At 39.9% G+C, this 26991-nt stretch overlaps 1 protein-coding gene and 1 long non-coding RNA gene across 2 annotated transcripts in view; both read right to left on the minus strand.

Moving 5' to 3' along the window:
• Positions 1 to 2763: 2763 nt before the first annotated feature.
• On the minus strand, positions 2764 to 10446 carry LOC141954033 (uncharacterized). The gene is made up of 3 exons (XR_012632068.1): positions 9989 to 10446; positions 7014 to 7536; positions 2764 to 2997 (listed from the first exon to the last, which is right to left on the minus strand). It is a non-coding gene; the product is annotated as an uncharacterized LOC141954033 (long non-coding RNA).
• Positions 10447 to 15367: 4921 nt separating this feature from the next.
• Positions 15368 to 26991, minus strand: part of CTNNBIP1 (catenin beta interacting protein 1) — a 33156-nt gene continuing 21532 nt past the window's right edge. The window contains exon 6 of the mRNA XM_074892755.1: positions 15368 to 17383. Within this exon, the coding sequence (XP_074748856.1) occupies positions 17325 to 17383 (59 nt within the window). The 3' untranslated portion in view covers positions 15368 to 17324. The remainder of the gene's footprint in view (positions 17384 to 26991) is intronic.

Genomic DNA, 26991 nt, shown 5'->3' on the forward strand with positions numbered 1-26991 from the left:
TGTTCCAAGGGGGAGGTATGGGGACAGGGTCCAAACTTCAAATAGCCTAGAATTAGGTTGAGAAAATGGTCCAGTCTTTAAATAAAAAGGCTAGAACTGGCTGTGGGGTTTTTTTCATCTCAGTACAATTGATGTCTGCATACTGGTTTGTTTGCAGATTATGATTGCTTTTAATGGGAAGTTAGAACTCAGAAGCTAGATTCATCTCCTCTACTAAGCATTTGGTTTATCACAGCTGCCCTGAAACCACTTCTGAAAGGGGACCAATTGCCATAGAGACTATGCAGTAAAGTAATTAAGCCCATGAGAGAGTTGCATGCACAGCCAAGCAAAATATTAGATGAAGGCAACAGACCAGTTTCTGAGAAGCCCTATTACAGCTCCACTCGAGTTCCTTCCGTTCTCACCACAGAAAGCAATAGGAGAATCCCAAACTGGGGAATCTGAATTCCAGTAATTTTTTTTTGGTTCTGATATGGCTTTATCAATCTAAGTCATGCAGGAAGAATGAACAATAAGAAAAAGACAATTCAAGGTGAATATAAAAAATTAATTCTTCACAACGAGATCTGTGAAACCACAGAGTACTCTTGTAGGGCAACAGGCAGAAGTGGCATCTTTCAGGTCATTCAGAAGAAAACTCCACAACAAAATGCTAAAGCAATGCCCCTACCAGCTGGAAGAGAAAACATACATAGATGATCTGTTACAGCTTTTCTAGCCTTGCTGTCCCTAGTATACACAGTTGCAACCCTGTGAACATAGAGGCATAAAATTAATGCATTTTTAGATTCAGTGGATGAAGATTTTTTTTTTTTAAATGCTTTGGAATCTGACTGTATATATTAGAGGAGAAAGAATTAGAGAACTGGTTTTCCCCACACTTGAAAATTTCCAGAACTGCTTTGATCATGTGAGAGAATTGATTTAGGGGATGCAAATGAAGGCCTTGGCAATCTGAAGAAGAAAATCTTCTCCCCTGACATTTCTGAACGTTCAGAGAATTCTCAACAAGCCATTGAAGTATGGGTTCATCAGAGAGACAAAAAGAAAATTCAATAAGCAAAGAAGTACATGAAAACAACTCAGTTCCTCATAAGAAAACTAGCAGCTTTAGCAATCTTTTTACCTTGTTTAATCCTTTTTTTTTTTTTTGCTGTTTAGACTTACCTTCTATTGCAAAATATGAATCTAGAAAAATGAAAGCAATGAAGGCAAGATGCAAGTCTTTCCTTACAAAGAGAGACTGAATATTCTGCAACATCATTATAATATTTTACAACTCATTAGCACCTTCCATCCTAGGATCTCTAAGCATTTTACAAGCGTTAATTAATGCACTCTCACAATACTTCTGTGAAGTAGAAAGGCAGGTGTCTAGATATTGTGATGACAGGTGCATTACAATTGAATACGACAAAATTTCTAGGCTTTGCATTTGCATATTTAGGAAAGCAGGGCACAAAGAGTAGGTTAAATGAAGTAGTACTGCAATACCTTGAAATACCTTGAATTAAGAAATACTGTAATACCTTGAAATACCTTGAATTAAGAAATACTGTAATACCTTGAAATACCTTGAACAGCCTGGCTTGCCAGTGCTTTGCTAAAAAGCACTACTTGACCTAAGGACCTCAAAAAATTTAGTCTTTATTAATGTAAATCTTTGCATCTAATACCACAATGGCTATTTTGAGCTGCGTTATATAAATAGAAGTGGAGTCTGAATGAAATGGGGGATGTGGTGTAGGGGAGAACTTTGTAGAGTAGGGCTGATGGTTGGACTCGATGATCCCCAACCTGAATGATTCTGTGAAACTGGAACCATTTCTTAAAAATTTATTTCCTTACCTGAAGGGGTACTGAGGTCTCCTAAGTCCCTAAAACCACTGTGGCCTCTAAAGAGCATTAAATAAAGTATTTGTAAAGGTCAGTAAGACACCACTCAAGACAAAGAGGGAGAGAGTACAGTCAGGCGCTCTGGATGAGCCTTTCTACAATGTGTGTCCACAAAACCCAAGAACTCTGGTTCTACGCTGTTTCTTCATGTACTGTACTAACCTGTTCTGAAGAGCAGTGTAGTAGGCCATGCCCACATTAACAACTGCTTTATCTCCCTAATTTATATAGAAAACTGAACTAGTCATTTATGCTGTGGGGAGGGGGGGAGGCAGGAAATAAGAACAGAAAAAAAACCAGTAAAGAATCATGGGTTTTCTTTCCAGTTCCATCACAGACATCCCTTTGGGTCAGTGACTAGCCCCTACCCTATTTCCTTATCTGTGTCTCATACTAGAGTAACATACCATGTATAAAAGGATGGATGGATAAACAAACTCAAATATTTGCATCAGGTACTGGTGACAATGTTTAAATTACTCAGTTTACAGATTTTTTGTATTCTTTAGGATCATGGTATTCAGCAAACATCTGGTCATACAATGAGTTTTTTTCTCTTCTCTCTGCCTGCCTTCCTGCAAGGAAGAAGAGAAGAGCCATGTGCATGAGTATTCCCCTCCCTAAGAGCCATATGGGAATGTAAAGGCATTCTCTGAATTCATTACCCTGCCCCACAATATGATTCTGTCTTTGTATGGGCAAGAAAATGGATGTTAATTTATTCCTTATTGCTAATTTGAAAAGGAGCACAAACACAACAGTTCCATTGCAGAGACTTCTACCAAGGGTGTAGTTTAAGTCCAATTATGTGCTATTAGTACATTTGCTCTTTGTTCCTGTGGCATATTAATTACACGTCTGGTATTCTGATAATTAACACAATTATACTCTTTATTTTCCCCTTTCGTTAGACAATATTCTTGCATTTTATTTAGATAAATAATTTTCTGTAGGTAAAAGGAGCCAAATTATTACATATTAATAAAAATCAAGCAATGGGTTTTTAAGTGAGGTTATACAGAGAAGTTCCAGCAGTGTTCTTCAGCAAAAACAAAAGCAGATGCTCTCCTGTTGGGCTGCAGTCTATCTCAAAGACTTCTAAAAGGAAACCAAATTACAATGACATTTAGCAAAAAAAAGTTACAGAGGGTCAACCAAGATGGTTTACAATTACACAGATCATCCACAAATGAACACTTACCAGATATTCCAAAGAAATATTAAGGAAGAAAACAAAAAAAGCACTCTTACTACTGTAAGAGAGTAAGGTGGGTAGATCTGACTGAATTAAGTAAGTATAGATGTATTCCACAGACACCTCAAAGATTGCTTTTTTTTTCCCTCCAAGACAAATTATTGTTCCTCTGAAAACAAGGTACTGTTTTTCTCTGTAGTTTTCTCTAAACTGAATCTCCAACTAGGTCTCCTATGGTGCTATGGCTAAAAAAGCCCCACTGCAGAAAGACAGATATCCAACCGTTTCCTTCTGTAAGTGATTGTTTGGGAAAGGAGGAAAAGGAGCAACATATGTCTTCCTGCAACAGGGTAGAAACTTGTTGGAAGGTTGTTCAGCACTGTGCCCCCCAAATCCCTTGTGTCCAGATCTCCCGTGGGTCTGGCTGCAATCCAGTTGTGTGTGCAGGAAACAGGGGTGTCACCCAACAAAATGAATGTCACTCGCTCCTTCCCAGAGACAGCAGTGGACATTCATTACTTACTGGTACAAGTTTTACCAGTAAGGAAACCCGAGGCTTGTTTATGATGGCAAATTGCCTTTAACCATGCCTGCCTCCATTACTGGGGATTTCCCACCCACCCCCCCCCACCATTGTACTGCAGTGCCTCCAAGTCCCTTGGGGAAGAAGAGAAATAAAACCTCAGCAGGCAAATATTAGTGTGGAAAAAGCTTGCTCTGCCTTTCCTGAAAACACCATCTGGAATATTTTTTATTTTGAATGGTTGACTAGTAGACCAAAATTATCTAAGTGCTCTCTGAAGACAGTTTTTTAAATTATTTCCTATACATTCGAAAAACCACAACCACCCCCCAAAACTGATCTTACAACCCAATTTACTGACCCTATCCAGAGAGCACTGAGCTCTTGTCCTAAGTATTTGCAAAGGTAAGATTTTGAGACAGGACTGCTACGTTCTCTTCCTGATGACACCACTGACATTCTACCCACAGACAAGTCCCTCAATCTCTCTATGCCTCATTTACCCACTCAATTTAATGCGACTTGCCTGTTCCACAAGGAGGTAGTAAGACTTCATTAACTCTTTGTAAAGTACTTTAAGGTCCTAGGATGAAAGCCTCTCTAGAAATTCAGAGCATTATTATTTTCATTTAAAAGGCAGCTATTAAATGGCTATATATAAACAACCAGTCCCAATTTCCAAGTGGATCTTGAGAAGCACAAAGTCTGATACTATTTTAAATACACTATGCAGTAAGAAATAGTTAGAACTAAGAATATTACACAAGAGCACATACATGTTATCATGATCCCTATTTGATTGTTCAATGTCCAGATCTACCTGTATTTTTTTGAGAATGCATTTTCAGTAAAGATTGTAAACTCTTACCACTACAGCCTAGAAGAAAGTATCATGTTTAACCATTTTTTCTGGTATTCATGGCCTCATTGTTAAACTGTATTAAAAAAATTAGAAAAATACAGACTGCAAAGCTGCTTTTGTCTTTCCTGCCTAAACACAGAATTCTTTTCCTCAAATGTGCAACACTTCTTAGAACAATCACTTATCTGCATCAAACGTTTAGTGTGCTGGTTTCGGCTTAGTTGTCAGCTGCGGTTAAACCACAACATTTAGTCTTCAGACTTGTGCTTGAAGTAGCTTTAGAACCTATGTAGGGCATGGACAACTGGCAACAGTGGAATGCTAGAAAACCAGTATTTGATTCTTTCTTCAGTCCTACTCCTTTCCAGTCCTTGTAACCACACTAGGAAGCTGAAGTTATGCTACTATGCTGCCATATTCACATGGGAAAAGAAAACTTGCATCTCCTCTTTTCCTTTGAGTGCTCTTAGCAAACCAAATCTAATAATAACAAAGACAAGCAGGCACAACACCACTATGGGACAGAATCAGCATCGGTCTTCCCATTGTCCAAACTCATTCTATTGACATTCTTATGAGGGACACTAGAAGAAAGGTCAGCATAAAAACTAGTTTATGAAAGACATCAGAAAGGAGCCTGTTTGGGTTAATTGTAGGCTGTTCACAGATAAATGAAAGAAAACTATCCTGCAGGAACTGAGAGACTCAAAAACCAGATGGCTCAAAAGACAGAGGGTCAGAACTCATTTTTCTTCTTCACCCCACATTGCCCAGAGTTTCCCCAGAAGCTGACGTGAACACTATTATTTAGATCTGGAAAAATGGGATCAATTTTACTAAAGAGTTCTTCTGAGGCAGAGTTCTAGTTGCCGTATTTTCCACATCACACAGGTTTTTTTAAAGACAACAAAAGCTAAAAACTTGCCATTGTTTGTCTTGCAGTTGGCTTCAAACAAATTGTTGTTCTTCCTCTACTTGTAGTATCTGACATGAACTCCTCTCCACTCTTGGCCTGCTCAAATTCACATCTGGCAATAACAGTCTGCAGCTTTGCCAGACATTTTCCACACAGTCTCAAAGTATTTCACACATTGATATATTAAAAGCTTCACAAACCTCTGCAAGGCATGGTCAATACCTTTACTGTCTAGCTGCTGAGGAAAATTATGAAGTTCTGTATATCAGTCACAAAAAGTGCCTGGGACAAAATTTAGAATTTATGAAGATGGCCCAATATCTGTGTTTTAGCTACATAAGTGACCTCTGGTGCTTTAAAACGTCCCTTTCAAAATTATCTGGCCCAGGAGGAAAGCCCCCTTTTATGGTTTGTTTTTGTTTTTTCTTTCTCTGAAATTCCAGTGCTCCTAGCTTCCTCCTAGAGTGCCTTGGCTATTTAAGTTACAGTCTCATCAGACAAGAGCACTGCTAAATCCTTTGTCATTTCACGTATGTATTTCTATTCTGACAGATACCAGTTGTGACCCTTCCTTGAAGTAAGCCACTGCCCTCCTGGCCTTCACTCTAATTGCAGATTTGCTAATCATGTTTTGATCACCCACCCATCTAATCGCTGCCTGCTGCAAGCCACGGAGCCGGCCCTATTTTCAGCGAAGAAGAGCATAACACGCAAATGTGATGCTTGTGTTCTCGACCGTATGGAAGGGATCAGGGGATTAAGAGGAACAGTCAGCCCTGATTAATGATGCCGAGTGGGTGAGAGCTCCTTGCCAACAGCAGGGACCGATTGCCTCCCCGTGGGGAGCTCCAAGGCAGACAGTTTCCCTACAAGGACACGTCTGTCTTCTGTTTTTAAAGCTAGATAATGCTTCCCATTGCTACTCTGCAATAGAAAGGAGGTTAAACGCTGACAGCAAACTGTCCTGGAGTGGGAAGGTTGTGTTAAAGAAATGGAATACTGTTCTGGGAACGTACTGAAGATAAACAGAGGTTTGTTTCTATCACTGACTCAGCCACTGACCTACCACCAGCAGGAAAACAGCAGAATTCTGTTCAGTGGCTTTTGTGCAGGCTGAATAGGTGTTAAGAACATATTAACCTTAAAAGGGAGCCAGCAAAGAGCTGTGTTGTCTTAAAGCCGAAACAAATATACACTCAGAGCTAAGGCACATGTACCCAGCAGAACCAACATCGCCATGGTCTGTACTCAGCAGGAGGGTAAGGATGTCCCCCCCACCCCCAAACAACCTAATATACTTAAGTGAATCCGAGTGATTTAAAGAAGTACCCCATCCCACATGTGCTGCTTTAATACGTCCATTAGATTTTTGACTTCATGTTTTCTTCTGTTCAGTGAAAGAAAACAAAACATTTTTAGCGAGTTCTTTTGTAAAGGTTATATGCCCACTTCTTCCCTGGGATCAGCTTCAGCTGGACCCAACATGATCTCGAGGACCATGTTACTACCTAGATGAACATTCAGCAGCCATGAATTTCCATTCTGCCTGTACCTTTTAACATTTCAAGTTTTCTCATTTTTGGTATGGATGATGAGCCTCTGATGTAAGACTTCTTACCTTTTCTCCTTCTGGTCTATCCACTAATCTTCTCTGTCTGTCAAAAGATGGACTGGCTGAGTAAGTGGAATCACACACCGTCTTCTGCAAAGGAAGCGGGGCCGGGGGGGCTGTAAATCCCACGTTGTGTTCCATGGCTGAAGTACAGCGCTTTGCACTGCGTTCTAACAGCACCCGTTTCTCCATGTTTACTGCTGCTTCAAAGATACATTGTCCATTGAGTGCCAGTAAAAAGCTTATGAGATGAGACAGGCGTATCATCCTGTCTGCAGCTCAGCTTACACAGGCAGCTTCGTGCAGAGCGAGGAAGAGCCTCTGGGAATGACTGATGTCTGTGTAATATTACGTAAAATACAGCTCAGGATAGGTCAAGTATTCATTGACCTGATCTAAAAATTAGTCTGAGTGCCCAGTTTTTGCTGATTTGAACAGGACATATGTGATGACAGCTAAAATTTCAGAAGCTCTGCAATGACTGAGTCCTCCTCAAAAAACTGAGCAAGATGCACAGGAGCTAGTCTTTCTGCAACAGAGTAAACAGGATAAATAGAACAATGTGACATCTTTCTCATTTGTTAAAGCCATGATTTATGTACAAGATTATCATATGCCATTCTACAGTCCTAGTCCTAGATCCTGCAGTAGCGGCGTAGATGTGGTGGTGCAGACCCCCTGGCCCATGTTACACTGTCAGGAGCCAGCCAACATCGTGCTATTGTCTTGGCTACCAGTGCAGTGAGCTGGGACGACCTGGCACTTCCTTGTCCTTTATACAAGTGCAGCGAGCTGGGACGATGAGGCGCTCCCTGACCGTCCCCAAACTCCTGCTGCCTGGGAACTGTATCTATAACTCCTGCGGCCTGGATTGTAGCCCGCTCTGGAAGGTACCAGAATTACCCAGCAAGAATTGTGGCCAAAATGAAAAATTACTGACCAAAATCAACTGTCTCACGATCCTATAAATAGCGATCCTAAGTGAGACCCTTTGAGCTCTCCGGGATCGCAGCAGGCTGTGACCTAGTATCGCCCTCTGAGTTGGGACACCTCTCAGAGCAGATTTCATGGGGATTTTGAAGAATAGATTTCGCAGACTTCCAAGATCGTCTGCTGGTAGATGCCAACAAAGGAAAAGGGTTTCAGATCACCTGCTGACAAATGCTGATGAAGGAGACGTAATTCACAACAATTAGATTTCATGATGTTTCAACAATCATTTGGTACCAATAATATACTATCATAGTTAACCTAACTATCTCTGTGTGTGTGTGAATGTGTGCGTGTGTATTTGATTTGGGAAACTTTATAGTGTAGATGATAGTAAACGTTATTAAATCACCTTTATAATCAGACGATAATTAAGTATTGCTAAAAATCATTCAACCTAGTCTTGCAGTTTACCATAACAGCGTTAATAAATCTTAAATTGCTGCTACTTAAAAATTATGTATGATCCATAATCACTCATTCCCTGATAAATTGGCATAATCACTCAAGACATTTTCCTTACCCTTTGCATCCATTCCATTAGACATAAACTGTTGACCAAGGCTGGGACTAGGATCTAGCTGCACCTAGACTCATTTCTGAGAAGGGGTTTACAAAGCAAGGGAGTCCAAGCTGAACCTCATGACTCAACAGGAGGGTCTCCCTTACCTTTTTATATCTTCAGTCTTTGTATAAATCATTTTAAATCGATCCTAACTTGATTTTCCTTTGTATATTTCTTCCATGTAGTAAATAGAGTGAACCTTGCCATCGAACTTTGTTACATCACTCTTTTACAAATTCACATTAAAAATCAATTTTCCCAATACCTTTGACAGTGATTCTTTAAGTGATCTAAAATGCTTATCTGCAACAGCAGATTAGTTTTTGACCATTTTCTAAAGCAATGTCACTAGTAACCAGCGAGACATCTCAGATAGAAAAGACCTGAGCAATGAAGGGGAAAAAAACCCTTAAATATCTGTGGAACAGCCATTTTTTTTTTTTTTCAGTGAAAGGCACACATCGCCACACATCATACACTAGATATGCACAAGAGAGTTCAGCATTAGAACATCTTCATACCCTTCTCCCTCAAGCATCTCTGCTCCCTTTGCTGCCCAGCTCTCATTCTGCCTGACAGCTCCTTCATCACAGTATCTCTGCCACATGCATAAAATATTATTTAACCTCCAGCACAGAAGAAAACACATTTATAACCTAACTGGGTTTTCCCCTTTAATCCTTCTCTTCCCCCCCCCTTACTGCTCCCCCTCTCTTTTAGTAGCTCTAAGCAAGAGTAGTGCTAACAACCTTCACATTTATTCAGGTCCAGACAGGAACCAACTCTCTGTCAAGATGGGAGACTAAAGAAACAACACACATGACCTCTTCTTTCTACCCAGGTGGCAGAACACAGTATCCATCAGATCACAAAAGCAGCATGGCCTCTCCTGCAAAGATGTCAGTATGTGTCATTTTAGAATTAGAGAACCAATCTAATTGTGGCTGAAGCTCAGCTTAAGTCGCTACCCAATCCTGCAGATTCAATGTTGCTTATGATCCCCGAGTGATCTCTATCTAATAGTACGTGTGCTTCAGAGGTATTTTTGTGGCTTTGATCTACAGCAACCTGACACAGTTGAATTTAATGTTCCTTCTGTCTGAGCTGAACTCAAGGTGTTGACTTTAATTCGGAAGCACTACCAGGTCTAGTATCTGACTATGTCAAAGACCTCATTCTCTGTGATCCATCTCACCAGTACTTAAGCCAAGGTGCTTTTTCTGAGAAGTTCTCTATTTAAATCCCTAAGGACACAGAAAAGAATGTTCTCTATAGAAGAATGAGCTGCGAATCTTCACATACACAGCAGCCTTACCATGCTTACTAGAGCAGGTACATATCTGAGCTCTGCCGGTTTTGGTGCCTGCAAAACCCTGAGAAAGCCTTTCTTGTTTGTTACTGCTGTGTAGTTCATCTAAACACTTACCAAAGTGTTGCCTCCTCCTTTTGACAAAGGTGCTGAAAGTAAAAAGATTTCATTTAATTCCCTGTACTGCTTCAATGCTCTGACATCTAGACCTCACTACATTTAAAGAGAAGAGGAAAAAAAAAGTCAAATAAAAATGATCATGTAGCTACACTAGTCAGGATAAATCCAAATGTCCCATTTAGTTCCAGAAGACAGTGACCTCAAGGTCAAGGCTGAACTAAAACAAAAGGCTCTACTGCCCGCCCATATGGTACAAGCAGCTAAGCATGCTTCCGAACCAGCATGCAGCACAGTTCCTTTTAGAGGGAGACTGTGAAGTCTGGTGCTGCTGGTGAGGCAAGTCAAAAGCTTAAGATTCTGTCTAGTTTAATTACCATCTTTCTCCAGGCTCAAAGAAGCTTATGAGAATACAACAGTGAGGCAGAATCCTCCTCTTATGCTTCCACCTACAGAAATTCATCCATTCCTGACCTGCCCCTATCTTCCTCCACACACCCCCCAGAGATTTAGCAGAATCTCACCATTAAAAAATAAACCATAGAGTACAGACTTTGTTGTGAACTGTTCCACTTGCACGAGAAAACTCCATGCCTAGCTGTGACAGGCATCAGGCACACACTTCAGGCATTAACTGCAGACATTGATCCGGCAGCACACAGCTAATGTCTGTCTGCTCTAGGCACTTGAGATCTATGACAAAAGACTGAAGGGAAACGCTTGGCTACCACTGTCCATTCCACTCACGTTCAGTGCAATTTACGCTGTGCCCTCTGATTAGGAGATCACAAGTAAAGCTGAAGATGGACTACCGTGCATAGTCAGCAGCAACACAAGCTTCTGTGTCGGTCCATCATCAAGAAACTTCATGCACTCTCCTGCTTCATGGGACAAACGTATGGACGTAATAAATAACACCCAAAGCTGCTCTCTTCTGAAATCACAGAAACTTTCCATCCCTTCGCAGTTAAAAAAAATTAAAACCAAATCCCAAAACCATCAGTGACAAAGCAGGGACACTATCATAGTCTTACCCTACACTATAAAGATGACTAGTTCCAGTGCCATACTCCCTTGCTACTGTAGTTGAACACAGGGCTCCTGTTTGCAAACTAGACATGAGTAAGCTGTTTCAGTTCCAGTCACAAGTCGCTCTACAGTCTTGGACCACAATTATGCTTTTAGCTTCTCTGAAGGAACACACTAAGGGCAGGAAACAAAAGCAACCTTTGAGCTCTCATGGCAGCTTAAAACAAAACCCCACAGGGAGCAAGGTTTTGGAGCCACATTCTTATTCTGGTATATCTCTACATCAAGCCTTGATATGAACTTAATAGTATCCATGCTCACCTCACAAAATTCCACTCATTTGGGGAAAGATATTTTCAGAACAATCACCCTTGTTTCTTCTATCAGCTGGAATATTGCAAGCGTCAGGAGAGTATCAAGTTATGGCCATATCTGAGAAGAACAGTAAAATTACTTTCACTTCACTGCAAAACAGGAAGGTATTTTATGTGACAACATGTGGACTACAGTGTAAACTGCAAACTCTGCACACTTGAGTAACTTAATTATGATTTATCTTCTGAAATTTGAAATTAGCTATACAAGAGTGGTGTGCAGTGCAAGTAAACACAGGGAACTAACTCCACTTGGGGCTAAAACCGTAACAGTTAAGCCAAGAACACTATTAAATAGCTCCCTAGCTAAATGGGTCCCTAATGTTAAAAGAGTCTCAACTCAGAACATAGATGTAACCTTAGGCTTCAGCTCAACCAACTTAAAGTAACAAGGTTAATCAGAAGTATTTTACAACCTTGGAAAAAAACCATCTGTGTTACTCACAGAGTAAGTAAAGGGCCTTTTCCTCTGGGGGGGTCCAAAGAGCTCAGGTGCCATGTAGCAATGACACACACAACACATGGGGGGAGCCTGTTTGCCACACATTGAGTAAGTGTCTCCAGCTGCTCCCATCAAGGGTACGGATGGGATCATCTCCTGAATCTGCAGCGATCACTGTATTTGCAGCTGCATCAGAAAAGGGCAGCAATAATCACCTAAGGTGAAAAACTAAAGAAAACTATAGATGCATCAGTCCACATCTGGGTTGGAGTTAGTATTGCAATTGGTAAACAACGGCTGAAAGTTTCTCTTCTGAGTTTCACAGGCCTCTGGTCACAGATCAGCATTTAGTAGCAAGGAGAGTTAACCTGGAAAATGTCAAGACAGCAAAAAGCTCTGTGCATATAACTATTACATGTTGATACATGAGGCAGCTTGTAAGCAGGCCAGGTTATAAAGCTTCAAAAAAAATTTTTCTCTTTCCCAAAATAAACAATCCCCAAAATTGAAGTGCTTCAGGCTACAAAGGAAACCAGCCAGGTTGTTTACAACCTACTGCTGGAATTCTGCTTAGGGCAAATCAGCTGCAAAGAAAATGAAAGCAGAGCTCAGAAGACAGTAGGTGATTTCTTTTCTGCCTTTGTATGGGAACCTACTACAGTCTGACAGGGAATAGATCCAAGCTCCTCTCTTACTCTGGTATGGAATAACACCACTCCTCCTGGTTATACAGTACTTTTATATTTGTAAAACTATGAAAAGCATCAGTAATGAGGAGGTTTAAAGGGAAACTGTAGTATAAAGTGTCATATAGGCAGATCTGGAAGAACCACAGCAGTCCAGTGACCATTCGCTGCCGCTCTGAAGAAGTCACAGATACACAGGATACAAAATCTGCAGGATGCAAGCACTATGGCAAAGTGATCATGCTACACCTGAGGCTGCGAGGAAAAAAAAAAAGTCTATCCATCAGCACTATACCAGGCTTACAATTACCAAAATTTGACACATTTTAACACCTTTAAAAGCTAGTTTTGTGTGAGAGCATTCATATTGCCTGTTTATTGCAGTAATTCATCCAGGCCTAACTGACCAGATCCTTAACACTACTCTGTGGCAGAAGGGGAAATAAAACAAATTAAAACATTTCACCTGAAAAATTAAAAAATAAATTTTATTTCATGTTGATGCTGTGAACAGGGAAGGATTTGCCCTGCATACAACACACACTGCAGCGCTGAGTGACAAGTAGGTCCAGTTTCATTTGAGAGTTGAATAGGTTGATGCCGAGACTAGATGTATACCATGTTGCTGTCAGTTGATTTAAAAATCACCTGCATCCAGGAAATGTCCCACCAAGGCAGCAACTGTGCAACACAACTGTGCAGCAGTGCTCCTGTTACTCTTACACCTAAACTACTCTGAAGTTTTAACAAAGCTTCTTAAAAGCTCTTTATTAACAACTAAGCTTTAGAACACCTTTGTAACTGATGAGTAACAGTGAGGAAGAGATGCTTACTCACTAAAGACTCTTTCTTTCGTAGAGACTGGATACAACTGAAGGTATCTTAAACCTCCAGAAATTGTTCTTACTGCACTGTTGGTTTCTGCGGGTCCGTGTCCCATGACCTTTTTGCTATCAGCTCTCCCACACAGTCCTTTAGGAGGCAAGAGACTGATCTTAAAAGTAATCCAAATCATACATTCCCCTCATTGCCCAGGCACTCAGTATGTCTTTTAATAAAATCGTTTTTAACACACATGATATATATTTGACTCAGAGCTTTCAACTTTTGGCCTTTATTTGTTTTTTCTCTTCCATTATAAACCACTGATAACTCTAGACATGGCACTGCTCTGATCTTGTAACAGATTCTCAATAGCTGTAGAAATTTATCCCACCTATGACCCTGAAGTCTTATTTAGGATGATCTCTTCTATAGGTGACAGAGGTCTTCAAACTTCTTGGGCCATTTAATCTTTAGCCTTCACCGGAACTATTTAGGCTGCTGGTGAATTAGAAATATAGACCTCATGAAACTGAAACAGATTTAATGGTAAAGGATTAGAAACTTTCACACAGGCCACCGAACAGTCAAGAGAAGGAGACAACTTAGAGTTACTTAGCTAGAAATAGGAACAAAAAATATCTGAAGAGCTTATTTTATTTTATTATGGTCCAGCTCTTTTCAGGCAATAGCTCCTTCCAAAGTGTTGCTGTGCCACCAGCTCACATGTTCTGTTACCCCAGGGTTTATCTTAGGACCCGGGAGAATCAATCTAAAGGGCTATGTGAATGGTGGAGTCTCATTTTCATTTACAGTGGGCAAAGCACACAGACACCATGACCTACCAACAATTACAGCAATTGCAACCCATCTGGAGATAGATGAGAGGAGTATCTGATTCAGCTCTGCATCTTTTCCTCAAGCTCTGGAAAACACTGTGTGTTCGAAGAGGTAGGTGATAAGCTTGGTAAGAGAAGTACAACAGCACATTTTGAGTATCTAAAGGAACACGTGTCCCCAAAAGACCACCCAAAGGATGTATGCTTTTTTGGAAGATGCCTCTAAGGCTTTTACACTCCCTTACTGAATGCCTTAAGCACTATTTGGTTGGTAGTTGAACAGCCTTTCCTGTTTACAAATGGATTTCGGTTGAGATCTATACTCACCTCTGACCTCTAAAACATTTGATTTCTTATTTTTATTAGTAATGGTTTGCTTGAGAAGGCAAAAGCGCAAAGGTAGAGAAATTTGTATGTACAATAAACAAGTCAGCCATGCTGATGTACTCTGTGCAGGTTTCTCTACCTCCCAATTTATCCAGGCTCCACAGTGGTAATAGCGATTCAGTTTTCATAGCAAGAAGATAAATACTTAGCAATATAATTCAAGGGGAATATTGGAAAGCCCTCTGTTCCACTACTTTCTCCCTGATCTACATATGAATTCTTTATTATAAATCTTCCAGCCCTGGTTTAAAGTTAAGAAGTCACCAGTGGGGAGGGGGAGAGCACACAGGTAAACAAAGCAAACACAAATATTCTCAAGAAACAACTACTCCTCCAGTTCCTGACTCCCAAATCATGTTGTTACACAACACATGGCCTTTTCTCAATACATCCTTCTCAACATATTACTCAACACTCCAAGTTTGGAGTCTACATGGAAATCTTCCACAAAGGTAAAGAAAGTATTTTCCATTTGGTGGTTTAGCAGTATAATAAATCAGTAAGAAACAAGAGTAGCTATTAAAAACTGTATTCCCCCCCCCCCCCAACAGTTACATTTTTAGTGAAAAGATTAAACCACATAAACACTTCACTTTTCTCCTTGAAAAGATTTAACAGCTCAGAAATGCCATAGATACACACGGAGGATGCATGTTAGCTTGACAATGACAGGCCACCACAATCCAGCCCATTCATTCCAGCCAGCAGCCAGAAACACACGTATCCTCTTAAATTAACCCTTTAAGGGCTGCCCCCCTTTGCACCAAAATTAAAATTAAAGTGTCTCTTAGGCAACCAGGTCAAAATTTAAAGAATCTTTTGGGCTCATTCCTGGTTTATTTTAATAAAGATATTTCTTAGCTGGCCCCAAACAGGGGTAAAAGATTCACTTCCACACTGAACTTTACAAAGATGCAGCTGAATCAAAAGGATCTTTTTCATAAATAGATGCACAGTTGTTTTCATTACAGAGTATTTATTTGCTCAAGATAATTTCCCTCCTTGTGCGCACAAGTCCGTTCTTCCTTTTGCATACATTCCATGGTTTCTCTCAAGCTTTTTCCCCATTTTGAGACCATAACAGCATCCTGTCATCATAATTTCTTGCCATGAAAATGGTCACATTGTCACAGTCAGATTCTGGAATTGTAACTTCAAATAATTAACAACCATATGAAAGGAACCAGGAACAGGTGAATGAGTTCTGCTTTAATAGATTTCGAAACATCTTCAAGTCAGTGCAACCCACAGGAAAATCTAGAAGTATTGTAAAAATGACCTGCACATATGACAAAAAAAAAAAAAAGAAGTGCTAGGTTTTAGGCAGCAGTGCTAGAAATTTTATGTGCAGATTCCTGAACAGTCAGTGCACTTCAGGAATTCCACTGCAGGTTTTTCAGTTTGTAAATGCGCGTGTGTGTGTTTTAAGGCCCTGCAACTGCTAAGAGAGTAAACCTGAGAGTGTCACCTGTACACTCACTACTGGGCAGCTTAATGCAGCGCTACTGCCTCTTGGAACGTGCCTAAAGAAAATGGTATTATCTCAGGATCCAGGTAATTTCTGTATCACCGAACAGTTGCAAGGAGCCAAACCACATACAATTTTTCAAGTGACTAGAAACTTAGTTTATTAAAGCCCAGTGCAAGTTGGATTTAAGTTAATGATCATTAATTTTTCCTTATGTGAGAGCTAGTCTTGTGCAGCAGTTAAAGGGTTAAAGTGGAACTCTATTTTAAACACGTTCACATATTCTCTATACAAATTTGGCAAATTCATGTCACAGCCACAGATCTCATTCTTGCAATTCCTGCAAAATATCTACAGCTCCTCTGTCAGAAGCAAAGAGAGAAGCCACCTGAACAGCCAGGTCTACCAGGAGTTCATGGTACAGCCCAGAGCAGCACAGGACGGCTGGCCATCTCCGTGTTCCAGCTTGAACAGGTAGACTTATTGAACTAAATATGCTTTCGACACGTGCTCCCAAAAGAGCTTGAGGCCACAGAGCAGATGAGTATGGAAAACCCGATTGCATCAGAAACACTGCAGCCAAGAGGAAATCAAAACCATGATTTCAAAGCCAATCAAAAAACCAAACCAAACCCAAAAAAGCAAGCATTTATATGTGTGTAGATGTAATAAATATTGCAAAGCACATTTTGTCTTTTTCCCCCCCAAGTCAGTAAGTATAAAGAAATAACCAATGCACCAAAACATCAGCTGTCTGCAATGAAAATGTTGAAGTCAGCAAAACACCTGCAAGCCAACTGAAGAGAAAGCGTTTGCATTGTCAACCAATCACAAGTTGCTTCCAGTTCTACGCAGCCAAATCAAACCCTCTTCAAATTCACAAGTTTGACCTAAATAAGCACCACACCATGAAAAGCTTCTTTAGAAGATGGGTGTCAAGAGACTTTAAAATATAAAATAAAATGCAAGATAAAAGGTTTTCATTGGTCAAGTTTGAAAAATTGTCTTCCTTTAGCCAATCACAGCCTGTCCCTTTGAGCCAATCAAAAATACACCTTTAGGTTTGTCCTTAATCAACACAGCCCAGCTGAGTAGCAAAAACTTATAGGAATAGATGGCTGTGAGAGGCATTCTGAGGGTTGGGCAAAGGGAAACAAAATTACAAAGGAGAAGGAATACCAAGGAACAATTAGGGTGGGCAAAGAAACTTATTAATGCTCAGCCATCCTCCTCTATCTTCAGGAATCTCACTGTCCTCTCCAGTTCTGTGTTGTTCAGGTATCCTGTAGTTACTGTCTTCTGTCTTCTGTCTCTGATCTGGAAAACGCCATCACGACATCCTCAGCACCTGTAATAACAATGGATATAGGAAAATGTGTGCCATAATTACTTTCTTTAAAGAACAGTGGGTAGATGCAATACCCAAACTGTCATTCTACACATCCATAAAATCAGTAGGAAAGGAAAACGTATAGAAAGAAGACAAAGCCGTGTTTTCTTATTTTTCTGGGACTGGAACCTGAAGTGGTCTAAACATTTCAACAGTAGATTTAAAACATTCCTTTGCAAATCTAAGGCAATCAGTTTGTTTTCAAAGAAAACCAAGAGTTCCTTGCCTTCCCATATTTCTAAGAAGCAAGACTTAAAAAAATAAATTCATAGGATTGTCACCACAGGCACATAATCTTTTTTTTCCCCTGTAAAGTCTGGCACTGCATGAGAGACTTACTGAACTTCTCTGAAGTATGAGGAACTCAGCTGTTCAATAAAACTTGTACTGCCCTATGCATCACACTGTCCTTTTTAAATGACATTTAGATATTCTTTACTTCATCTTTACATCTAGATATTCATTACTCTTTGCTTTTAAGAATAAAAATTAACAGGCCAGCTGAAAGGTTCCCACCTCCCCCCACTGAAAAATCACTTAAACACCCTTTATAAACGAACATGTCTTGAAAACGCTCCATTCTCTAGTGGAAGTGCAGTATTTTCTTTCAAACTGAAGGCTTCCATTTGCCCAGGGAACAGATACAGCTTTGCTAAGTAACGCTTTTATTCCTAGCCTGAAGAAATATCTTCCAGAAGAATTCAGTGTGTGGACTTTCTCAGTTATTGGATTTATTTTTTTTCAATAGAGGCCATCAACTGTGTATAATTACAGCAAAACTCATGTCCCCTAAGCACAGAAAGATGTTATTACCTTCCTATAACCATCTCCAAGTCTTTGCAAACTTGTGTGGTCTTTCAAGTGGGCATTTATAGTAGAAAGACCTGAATGGATTGAGAATCATGTCTGATAAAGGCTTGTAAAGAGCATTCATTCCATGCTCAGCTTTCATTCTTCAAAAAGGTACTTTGAGATCTTCAGAAAAAAAAATCTACTCTCTGGACTTCCTAACTGTAGAGCATGGCCTAACAGGCACTTAAAGAGAAATGTCTTCAGGACAATATGGAAATAAAAATACATCATACAGTAGTGTCAAAGCAGTAGGTTAAATCAATATCTCTAGTCTAGACAAGAACTGGAAAACAACCCTGAAGGGTTGAGCGCAATATTTTTAATTTCTGGTAAAAAATTAGATCCCCAAGAAAGTCAGATAAAAGGAAATGTTTTCTTTCATCTGTAGATCCTCTAACAGCATTTATCTAACTGATTAGAAAATACGATGAATCCCCTCAGTCACTGTCTAATTTATAAAATTTATTTCCTTCATTCAAATGATCTTAAGTGCTTAAAAAGTGCAACAGATAATTCACAATGACCATTTTGGCCTTCATTGATTAATTTGGTCTGCTTGGGATAATTTGGTTTAAGTTTTTCTTCAGAGCTTCTATTAAAGGATTAGACAACAAAGTAGGAAGTGCCAGAAGCAACACTGACTGCCTGTCCCATTCAGGTAACGGCTCAGCTGTACAGAATTCTCTTATTGGGGTTTGGAAAGTTCAAATTCAACTTGGAAGGAGCACCAGTATGTAAAAATCCTCCACAGTTTTTTTACTTGAAGCATATCAAGAAGCAGATTTCAGCTTTGTGCCCCAAGCAACTTCTGCCTATACACCTGCACACAAGGTAAGAGGACTAATAAAAATTCCTTATCTGTTATATGAATTCCATTTCTTAGTTATCTAATCTGCTCTTTAGCTGCGATATAGAAGGAAAACCGGCCAAAAAACGGGGGAGAAAAGAAGGTTGTAAATTCCCTTTACTAATATCCTTAAAAACTAAATCAATGCTTACGAAATGCAACTACATTTATTTTTATACACTTCACAATTTATTTGTTATACATACTCAAAGGAGAAAATATGAAGGACGAAGCAGTAGTTTGTTTTTGATACGTAGGACCCCTATCTTAGAGAACTACATCAAAAACTGCTGTGATGCACCCTCTTGTCAACACTCAGAAGCCCTGCAGTCATCTCCCTTTTCATCTCCCCCACAAATTGTTTTTTCCTTGATCAAAATATAAATGATATCTAGCACAAGGATCCAGTTGCCATGTTGATTTTTTTTTTTAAAAATGCTTAAGAACTACTACTAGCCTCTACAAAAAGGATTTTATTTGCAAGGATTCTGAAAAGCATTTCTATGCTAAAAAGAGGAGGCAGTAATGACACTTAGAAGCATTAAGAAAGCAAGTGCACATGAAGCACAACCTGTGCCACTGTGTTTTACATGCATTCCCCCTTTAAAGTCGAGGAGGCTTTGCTATGCAAGCGCAGAGCAGCTGGAGTAGCTTAGCAACCGCAAAATCACAGATGACATCACATTAGCACAAGAGATGAGCTGGATTACTTAACAGATGTTGATTGTTTTCCTGGGGTCTCCCCTTTCTACAGCCTAAATATGAAAAAAAGAAAAAAATCCTTACAAGCACCCTTACAAGTTTCAAGCAGAAAAGGAAACTTCATTCCAGATAACCATGCAACCCCAGAAACACATATTTCTGCTGATGCCGATATTTCTGCCCATCCCGAACAATCCCAGCTTTCGGCACGGTTCCTGTGCGCAGCCTACCCCGCCGAGCACACAGCCCTTTAAAACACACGATGAGCAGAAATAGCTTTTGGCACAAAGGATGCCGGGAATTCTGCACTTCGTTTTGGCTTTCACAATCAAAATAGCTATCGCTGAAGAGCAGGTTCACACTCAGACAGCTCCTGTTCTAATTTTCTAGGCCCACCTGGCACAGCTTCAATAGCAGTGCCACTGTCAATCTGAACTTCTGATAACTTGCCATTTGCCTGGACTTTGAACAGGAAAAGAGAAGGAAGTACAAGAAACACAGCTTGGCAATATAACAGGAAAAGAGTAAAAGCCAAATTTTGAAACAGCGTTCTGTTTGGAGGAAAAAGCAAGAGTACAACAAAGAATACAGAGTAAAAGTGTGGAAAATGCTTGAATACCTATAGTATTACTGAATTATTATTATGTGCATCCTAAGGGAAGAAGCAGAACAGTGGATGGAGAATGGGTCTAGAATTCAAGATTTTGGTCTGTCACAGCCCAAGCTCACTGCACAGTCAGTGTGCAGCACCCTTGTTTTACCACCAATGTAATTACGCTAAGTACAGTTTTAAAAGTTATCTGAATTTGTGAATAAGGTGCATGGGGTTTTTTTATCATAACATCATCAAAAAGCATGCTCCCTCTCTGATGTTCTTTGGCACTTTGTAATACATAGTTTCCCATATGGTACTTTTTAAATTAAAACAGGCAATCAGTAAAAGAACCAAAGTGGGTAAACAATTCGTTAGGGGAAGATTATGAGTTCTGTTTGAAAGGATAATAATTGGGCTGAAAAGGAGATTACAACTGCACTTCTCAATGGTTGGCCTTTGCACCAATTTTACTTAATACTTTCATGAATGATCCTGGAACAGAAAAGTAGTCTTATACTAATGAAATCTGATGGCAATACAAAGTTACAGAACTCTGCCAAAACACCAGGGAGCAGCAAAACGATATACAGGAATGAACAGGACAGCAGTGAAGACCAGAGGTGGCAAAAGGGCTTTAGCTATTCATTTGAGAAAGGAAGAAAAAAAAAAAAAGGATAAAGATTAGAAGTGAGATATTTCTAAGTCTCATGGTACTTTTTTAAACACGATGAGCAAAGAATGAATTTTATACGCAATTCTGAACAGTTTTATTTCCTGCTCCCTCCTCAGTTACTTTTGTTATTTGGTAGGACCACCAATGTTTTCATTTGAAGGAATTACACACAACTCAGCATTTGCAAGAGCCGTAGGCAACTACCTTTAGCAAGACGTTTTGATCTATCAAAGGTAATACCTTCCAGGTAGGCAAGTGAGTGGGTGGGTAACGTGAGGGCACAACACCCAACAGAACAACATCTTGAAGTAAGGACTCAACCCTATGCTGATTTCTTTTATTCCCACATTAAAGAGCCAATTTTATCCTTAGTGAGGTGGTACATTATTACAGAGAGGAAGACATCCTTCGTCCAAACAATGGCAGACACACAGAAAGTCCTTGCAGGCTATCAAATCTGATGTTAGCATGAACAGGACCATCCACTCACCCCAAACGCGATGGTTCCCAATGTCAGCCCAGTCACTTTCAACACATGTATCACTGCCCTCTGGGTGCTGCATCTCGTGCCCTTATTTTATGTTCACTAACAAAAGAGACAGTTTGTGATTCAGCACTTCTCCATTCTTCACAAGCACGAGTATTTCCCAGATCCGGAACCAGTTTGTTCAGGGGACTTGCAAAAAGGGAAGATGCCTTCACGTCCGTAAGCCGGGCAGCTAGTTCTAACAATGCCACAACCTCTTGAAGGGCAGTAAGCCCTACTGGTTTTGGCTGAGCATTTCAATGATCTGAAAACAGAATGGAAAACTTCTCTGCTGAACTCAAGTATGGGTAAGAGCACTGTATGCAAATGAAAGGGATACTCTCATCAGTGCTTTCGATCTTCCAGAGTCCCTTACAGAGCATGATTATTTCTGAAGACGTCCTGTGGCAAAAAATAACTGGGTGACATTTGTCCAGAAAAAGGTCATCCACATTTCTCAGCACAAAAGCAGGTTTTGTTCAAGTCCAATCCTACAACCCAAACTATCCAGAGCTAAATGAAACCCATCTAACAAGTCTGCTCATTAAGCAATTCTACAGCCGCCTGTGCTCATGTACAAACACAAACATTTCCAGAGAATAGAGCAGGGGTTTCTGTGTGGTGAAAGGAAAGCAGGGATTAAAGTACTAGTGAATAGAGCTTCTACTGCAGTCCCACTTGGCTCCCACAACGGATGTTTTCTTTCTAATCAAGTAAAAAAAATTGAAAAAGGAGAGCACAGGTTATAAAGTTAAGCTGCACATTGCCAAGAGCCTGCAACTAAGACAATAGGACGGTGAGCCATGTTTACTTTTAGCACATCCTTCACTGAGCTTTGCACTTCCAGTAATTAATGTATAGAACAATGAAAAAGGCACACTTATACCTGACCTTCTGCATTCTATACATACAACTTTGCTCTCCACAGCTGTCCCTTTTCTGGGCACACATTTCTACACTGAAATAGAGACTTACATACAACAACATACTTCCCATCTTCTTTCATGAGAAAAGCATCAATTGCCACAAACTTTCAGACATGCAAATACTTCTCCCACTTCTTCTGCCTTACACTTTCCCACCCTCATGCTTCCTAGAAATTAACAATAATTGACTGGTAGGCCTATGTTCTACCTTAAAAAGCAATAGTGACAGTCTTACCCCACTAACTTCCAAAAAAATCCTGCTGCAACTATGTTCTAATTGCAGTTTTTTTGGATTGCTGAATTTATACCACTTGAACTTGAGTCTTAGCAAGCCAAGATGATCTGAAGGTCAAACGACTTTACCGCCCAGCAGTAAAGACTGTACATAGCCATTGAGCTCAGCACATGCAACTGCTCATCGGTTCACCTAAGTTTCAGAAAATTTCACCAAGATGACTAAAGCTAATGCTTTCCACAGCAAGTACTCAGCTACAGTGACACCAAGACAGTAGGGTACAAGCTGGATTAAAACCACCCTACCTTAACACAAAGGAAGATGCTACCTGATGCATCTAACAGCTGCTATTTCCAAGTGTTCTTTCAATGATGAATAGATACATACACCTGATTTGGTTCTAGTCACCTGAAAAATTAAACAAACCCAAAATGCCTTTAGAGATCAGAAGGTTAAGCCTGTCATGAATTTCTGAAGGCTGCCAAATCAAAAAAAATATCTTTTCTTCCCTCAAGATCCTTGTAAGACACACATTTCTTCAATCACCTTCCAGCAACTATCTTCTAAACATTAACTTTTCTCTGAAATTCCCAGTATTAGTATTCTAGTCTGGCATTCTAAAAATACAACATGCACTGCTGAGAGGAGGAGCACATTAAAGCAAGCACTGTGTTCAAAAGAATAAAACTACACTTCAGTTCTGCACCACTATCTGGTATTTCATGAGCATGGTCCCCCTCCTAACTCCACAAGCAGCCTGGGTTCATTTTTAATGCTCTACCATCCAGAGAATGCATCTAACCTAGCCAAGGCATGTGTTTGCATCTCAGCTTTGCCCTCCCCAAGGGACCAGCTTTCTTCAAGAACCAGCACGACACTCCTGTTGCTATAGGAACAACAGAGCTGTAATCACCAAGGTCTTAGTATAATTCACTATCATGCTTACTAGCTGCACAGCTTCCATTTACAGATTTGCCAGAACAGCGACTTAAGAAAGCCAAGTGCTAGCCTACCAGTTAGAAATGTAAGTGGGAAACAGGAAATATGGTTTTTATGCAGGAGATGCTTCTGTGCATATAACTTTCTGGGAGGCATTTTGCTTGTATTAAAAATACGTGAGAAAGCCTTAATTTCGTCATTTCAAGCTCAAGAAACCTAATGAGTCTGAGCTGCGTTAGTTCTTGCTGCAATGCAGGGAAGACAACTAATATGTTAATATCCCAAAACAGCTCATGATTATATCCACTCTCTAGCATACACGCTGGTTGAACAGAGATGCCTTTGGGTTCCTCATTTATTTTTGGAGACATGAAAACAAAACAACAAACAACCCACAGATATCAGCTAAAAAGCTCGTGGAGTAAAGAAAAATGCCCTATATTTTGCACTTTCATATATGTGTTAACAACATTACAGCAATGATCGAAAAATAAAATGGTTTTAAAAAAATGTGAGCATGACATTAATGTTTCATCTCCTAATTAATACTAAATTTAAGTATTAAATACTTCTGCTTAGAGTTTTGTAACTATTGTTCATGCTTTCCTGGGTTACTGAGATCTCATCCCCTCTGCTAGCAGTTCACCTTTCAATGGATAATAAAGTATTTTTAATACATCAGATAAGCCTCATAACTGTCATGGATGCAACATGGCTGTCTGGATCAGTTGAAGAAGAGAATGGGTGACCAGGCCAAAGTATTAATAAAAATAGCTAAAATATCAAGCTATGAATAGAATCCAGACATCTGCATTGCCTAAACATTCCTTGCTCTTGGTGGACTGTAGCCCACGTTAGGGGAAACACCACCACTAGAGAATGTAAAGTCAACACGCTGGGGGACTAAGCACTTCCTGAGATTCTGGAATACACTGAAAAGGCAAATAGAGCTGGAATTTAAAAAAAACCCACCCAAACAACAAAAGCAAACACTATTTTAAGACTGGAGTACACGTTCCGGTGACTCAAGATCCCTTCACAGATCTGTTGCTGTAATATATGATGCAGCTATGAATGTAAAGAGTTTAGAACACAGACTAGAAGATCTGCACTAATTTCAGTTTGATATCTGCTACAGCACATTAGAGAGCCCTGGACATATGTTGTTATTACCTGATTTACACAAAGATATTCAGTAATGCAATCAGAATAACTTCCGAGCTTCCTGTCAGGAAAACAAGATTCCCTTCAACATTATACAATGGTGATGCTTCAAGAGTGAAGGTGCTCCAAAGACACGTTTCAGATGTAAAAGGAGATCTGTAAACAATCCTAAAACACAGGTGATTTTGTACATCTGAACCGATTCATTCCTTTTGAAAGCAACACGGGAAATAAAAAGATACACAGTTCAATTTCTCCTCTTCCTATAAAAATAAGCAAAAACTGAAGGGGAGTCTTAGACTTCGGGCTTGCTTAAAAATTACAGAGGTATTTTAAGATGCTTCTTGATCAAAATTAGCAATTAACTTCTATTTCTGAACCCTAAGACAGTAAGCAGAGTATCATGGAGGAACTTTAGTCAGAGATATTGTTATTAATAGTGGCTCACTGAAGGCTTATGGCACAAACACTTGAATTCAGCAGGGACAAGTGTAAACTTCTTTCTTCAACGCACTGTCACATTGCTGCAAATATATATTGGACACATAGGTTGCAGTGACTCCCTGTGGTCAAACAAATAGACTCGACAAAGAAGCTGACAGATCTTTATCAGAAACCATAGTAGGGAGCACCATACAGTGATAAGCTCAGCAGTCCTACCTCAGGTAATTACTGTGAGGCCACCAGCCAGCTGTTCTGAGACAGTATTTCATGGATGCACAACAAAGAAAAGCATAAAAATTGTAATAGAGATTGTGATACACTTCAAAAATTCTACACCATCCATCCTCTATACTCAAAAAAAAAAAAAAAAAGAAAGAAAACGACCTTCCTGTAATTCTGGAGCCAGACTACAGCATTTTTAAGTGACACACAAAATTCATTCCCTTGTTTGGAATGAAATGGGGGTATGAAATCAGCTTTGTGTCTTTTGTGTGCCTGCTGGAGGGAAATGACTCTGAAAGATAGGTCTGGGACAAGTTAGGCTGAGAGCAATCCGTCCTAGTATTGGAAGATTGTAAAATCCACTAAGTCTCGGTAAGTTACTCCTTAAATAACACACCTTTTAGCTGTTAAGGCAAGTTGCATAAAGGAAAAAAAAAAGTCCTCCAGAGGAGATTCAATGAAAACAGCAGAAAAGTAGGGAAGAAAATTCCCTTAAGCAATCCTGAAGAACACAAAACATTTAAGTACCTCAGTGTGTGGACCTGGGATGGGGTTTTTCAGCGCAAGATAATGCCATCTAGTGGAGATGGAATCTCCCTGAAGAGGGCAACCGGACACCTACACAATTTGTATTCTCTATTTCCAATACTTTCATAATCGACCCTTCCTGTTTCACCAACACCAGGACACAGCAAAAGGTACAGAGAGACGGCAACGATTGCTGCTGCGGGAGCCACCACACCTAAGAGCAAAGAGCAACATTACCATAACTGACTGTAAGAAATCTGGAGAGATTTCTAAGGAAATCAAAGTCCTGAGCAATAAATTACAGTTGCTTACGTCTATACAGCATACTACAGCTTCATCTTTCTCCAAAGGAAAATGTACTTGGCTAGGTTTCCTCGTTTTCATTTGTTCTTCATGCTATTCACTACTTAACTTGGAGAGATGGCATATCTGAATATGAAAAGAACCAACATCCCTTCCTACTTCTCCAAATATTTAACTATTTTTGTTCTTTTTTCTCCCTACCAAGGAAAGTCTTAACGGTCAGACCACCAGGTTAATTATCATGCGTGAGGATCGAAGGTAGATTGTGGCATCAAATCTCCCAGGAAAGACAGTAGCGTCTTGGATCAGATCAAGGCAAGCATCAACAGGGAGAACTTCACTTCCCTATGGACAAAGTGTTAAGACTCTTCAAGGACTTCAAGAAAACGATGACAGAGAAATCAGTTAGCATCTGTTCAAATATGGGACAAAGACAACTTTCCAAACATTGTATGAAGCTCTTACATTTCCCGTACTGCACGATTAGTGAGTCTAGAAGCAGACCAAGGAACTGCTGGTCTCTCTTGATTACATTTAAAATTTACATCAAAATTCAATTTTTGGAGTCTCCAGAGCCCTCTGCAAAGTGAGAAAGAATAATTTTACAGAT

Source organism: Strix uralensis, chromosome 23 (assembly GCF_047716275.1).
Source record: "Strix uralensis isolate ZFMK-TIS-50842 chromosome 23, bStrUra1, whole genome shotgun sequence".
NCBI lineage: Eukaryota > Metazoa > Chordata > Aves > Strigiformes > Strigidae > Strix > Strix uralensis.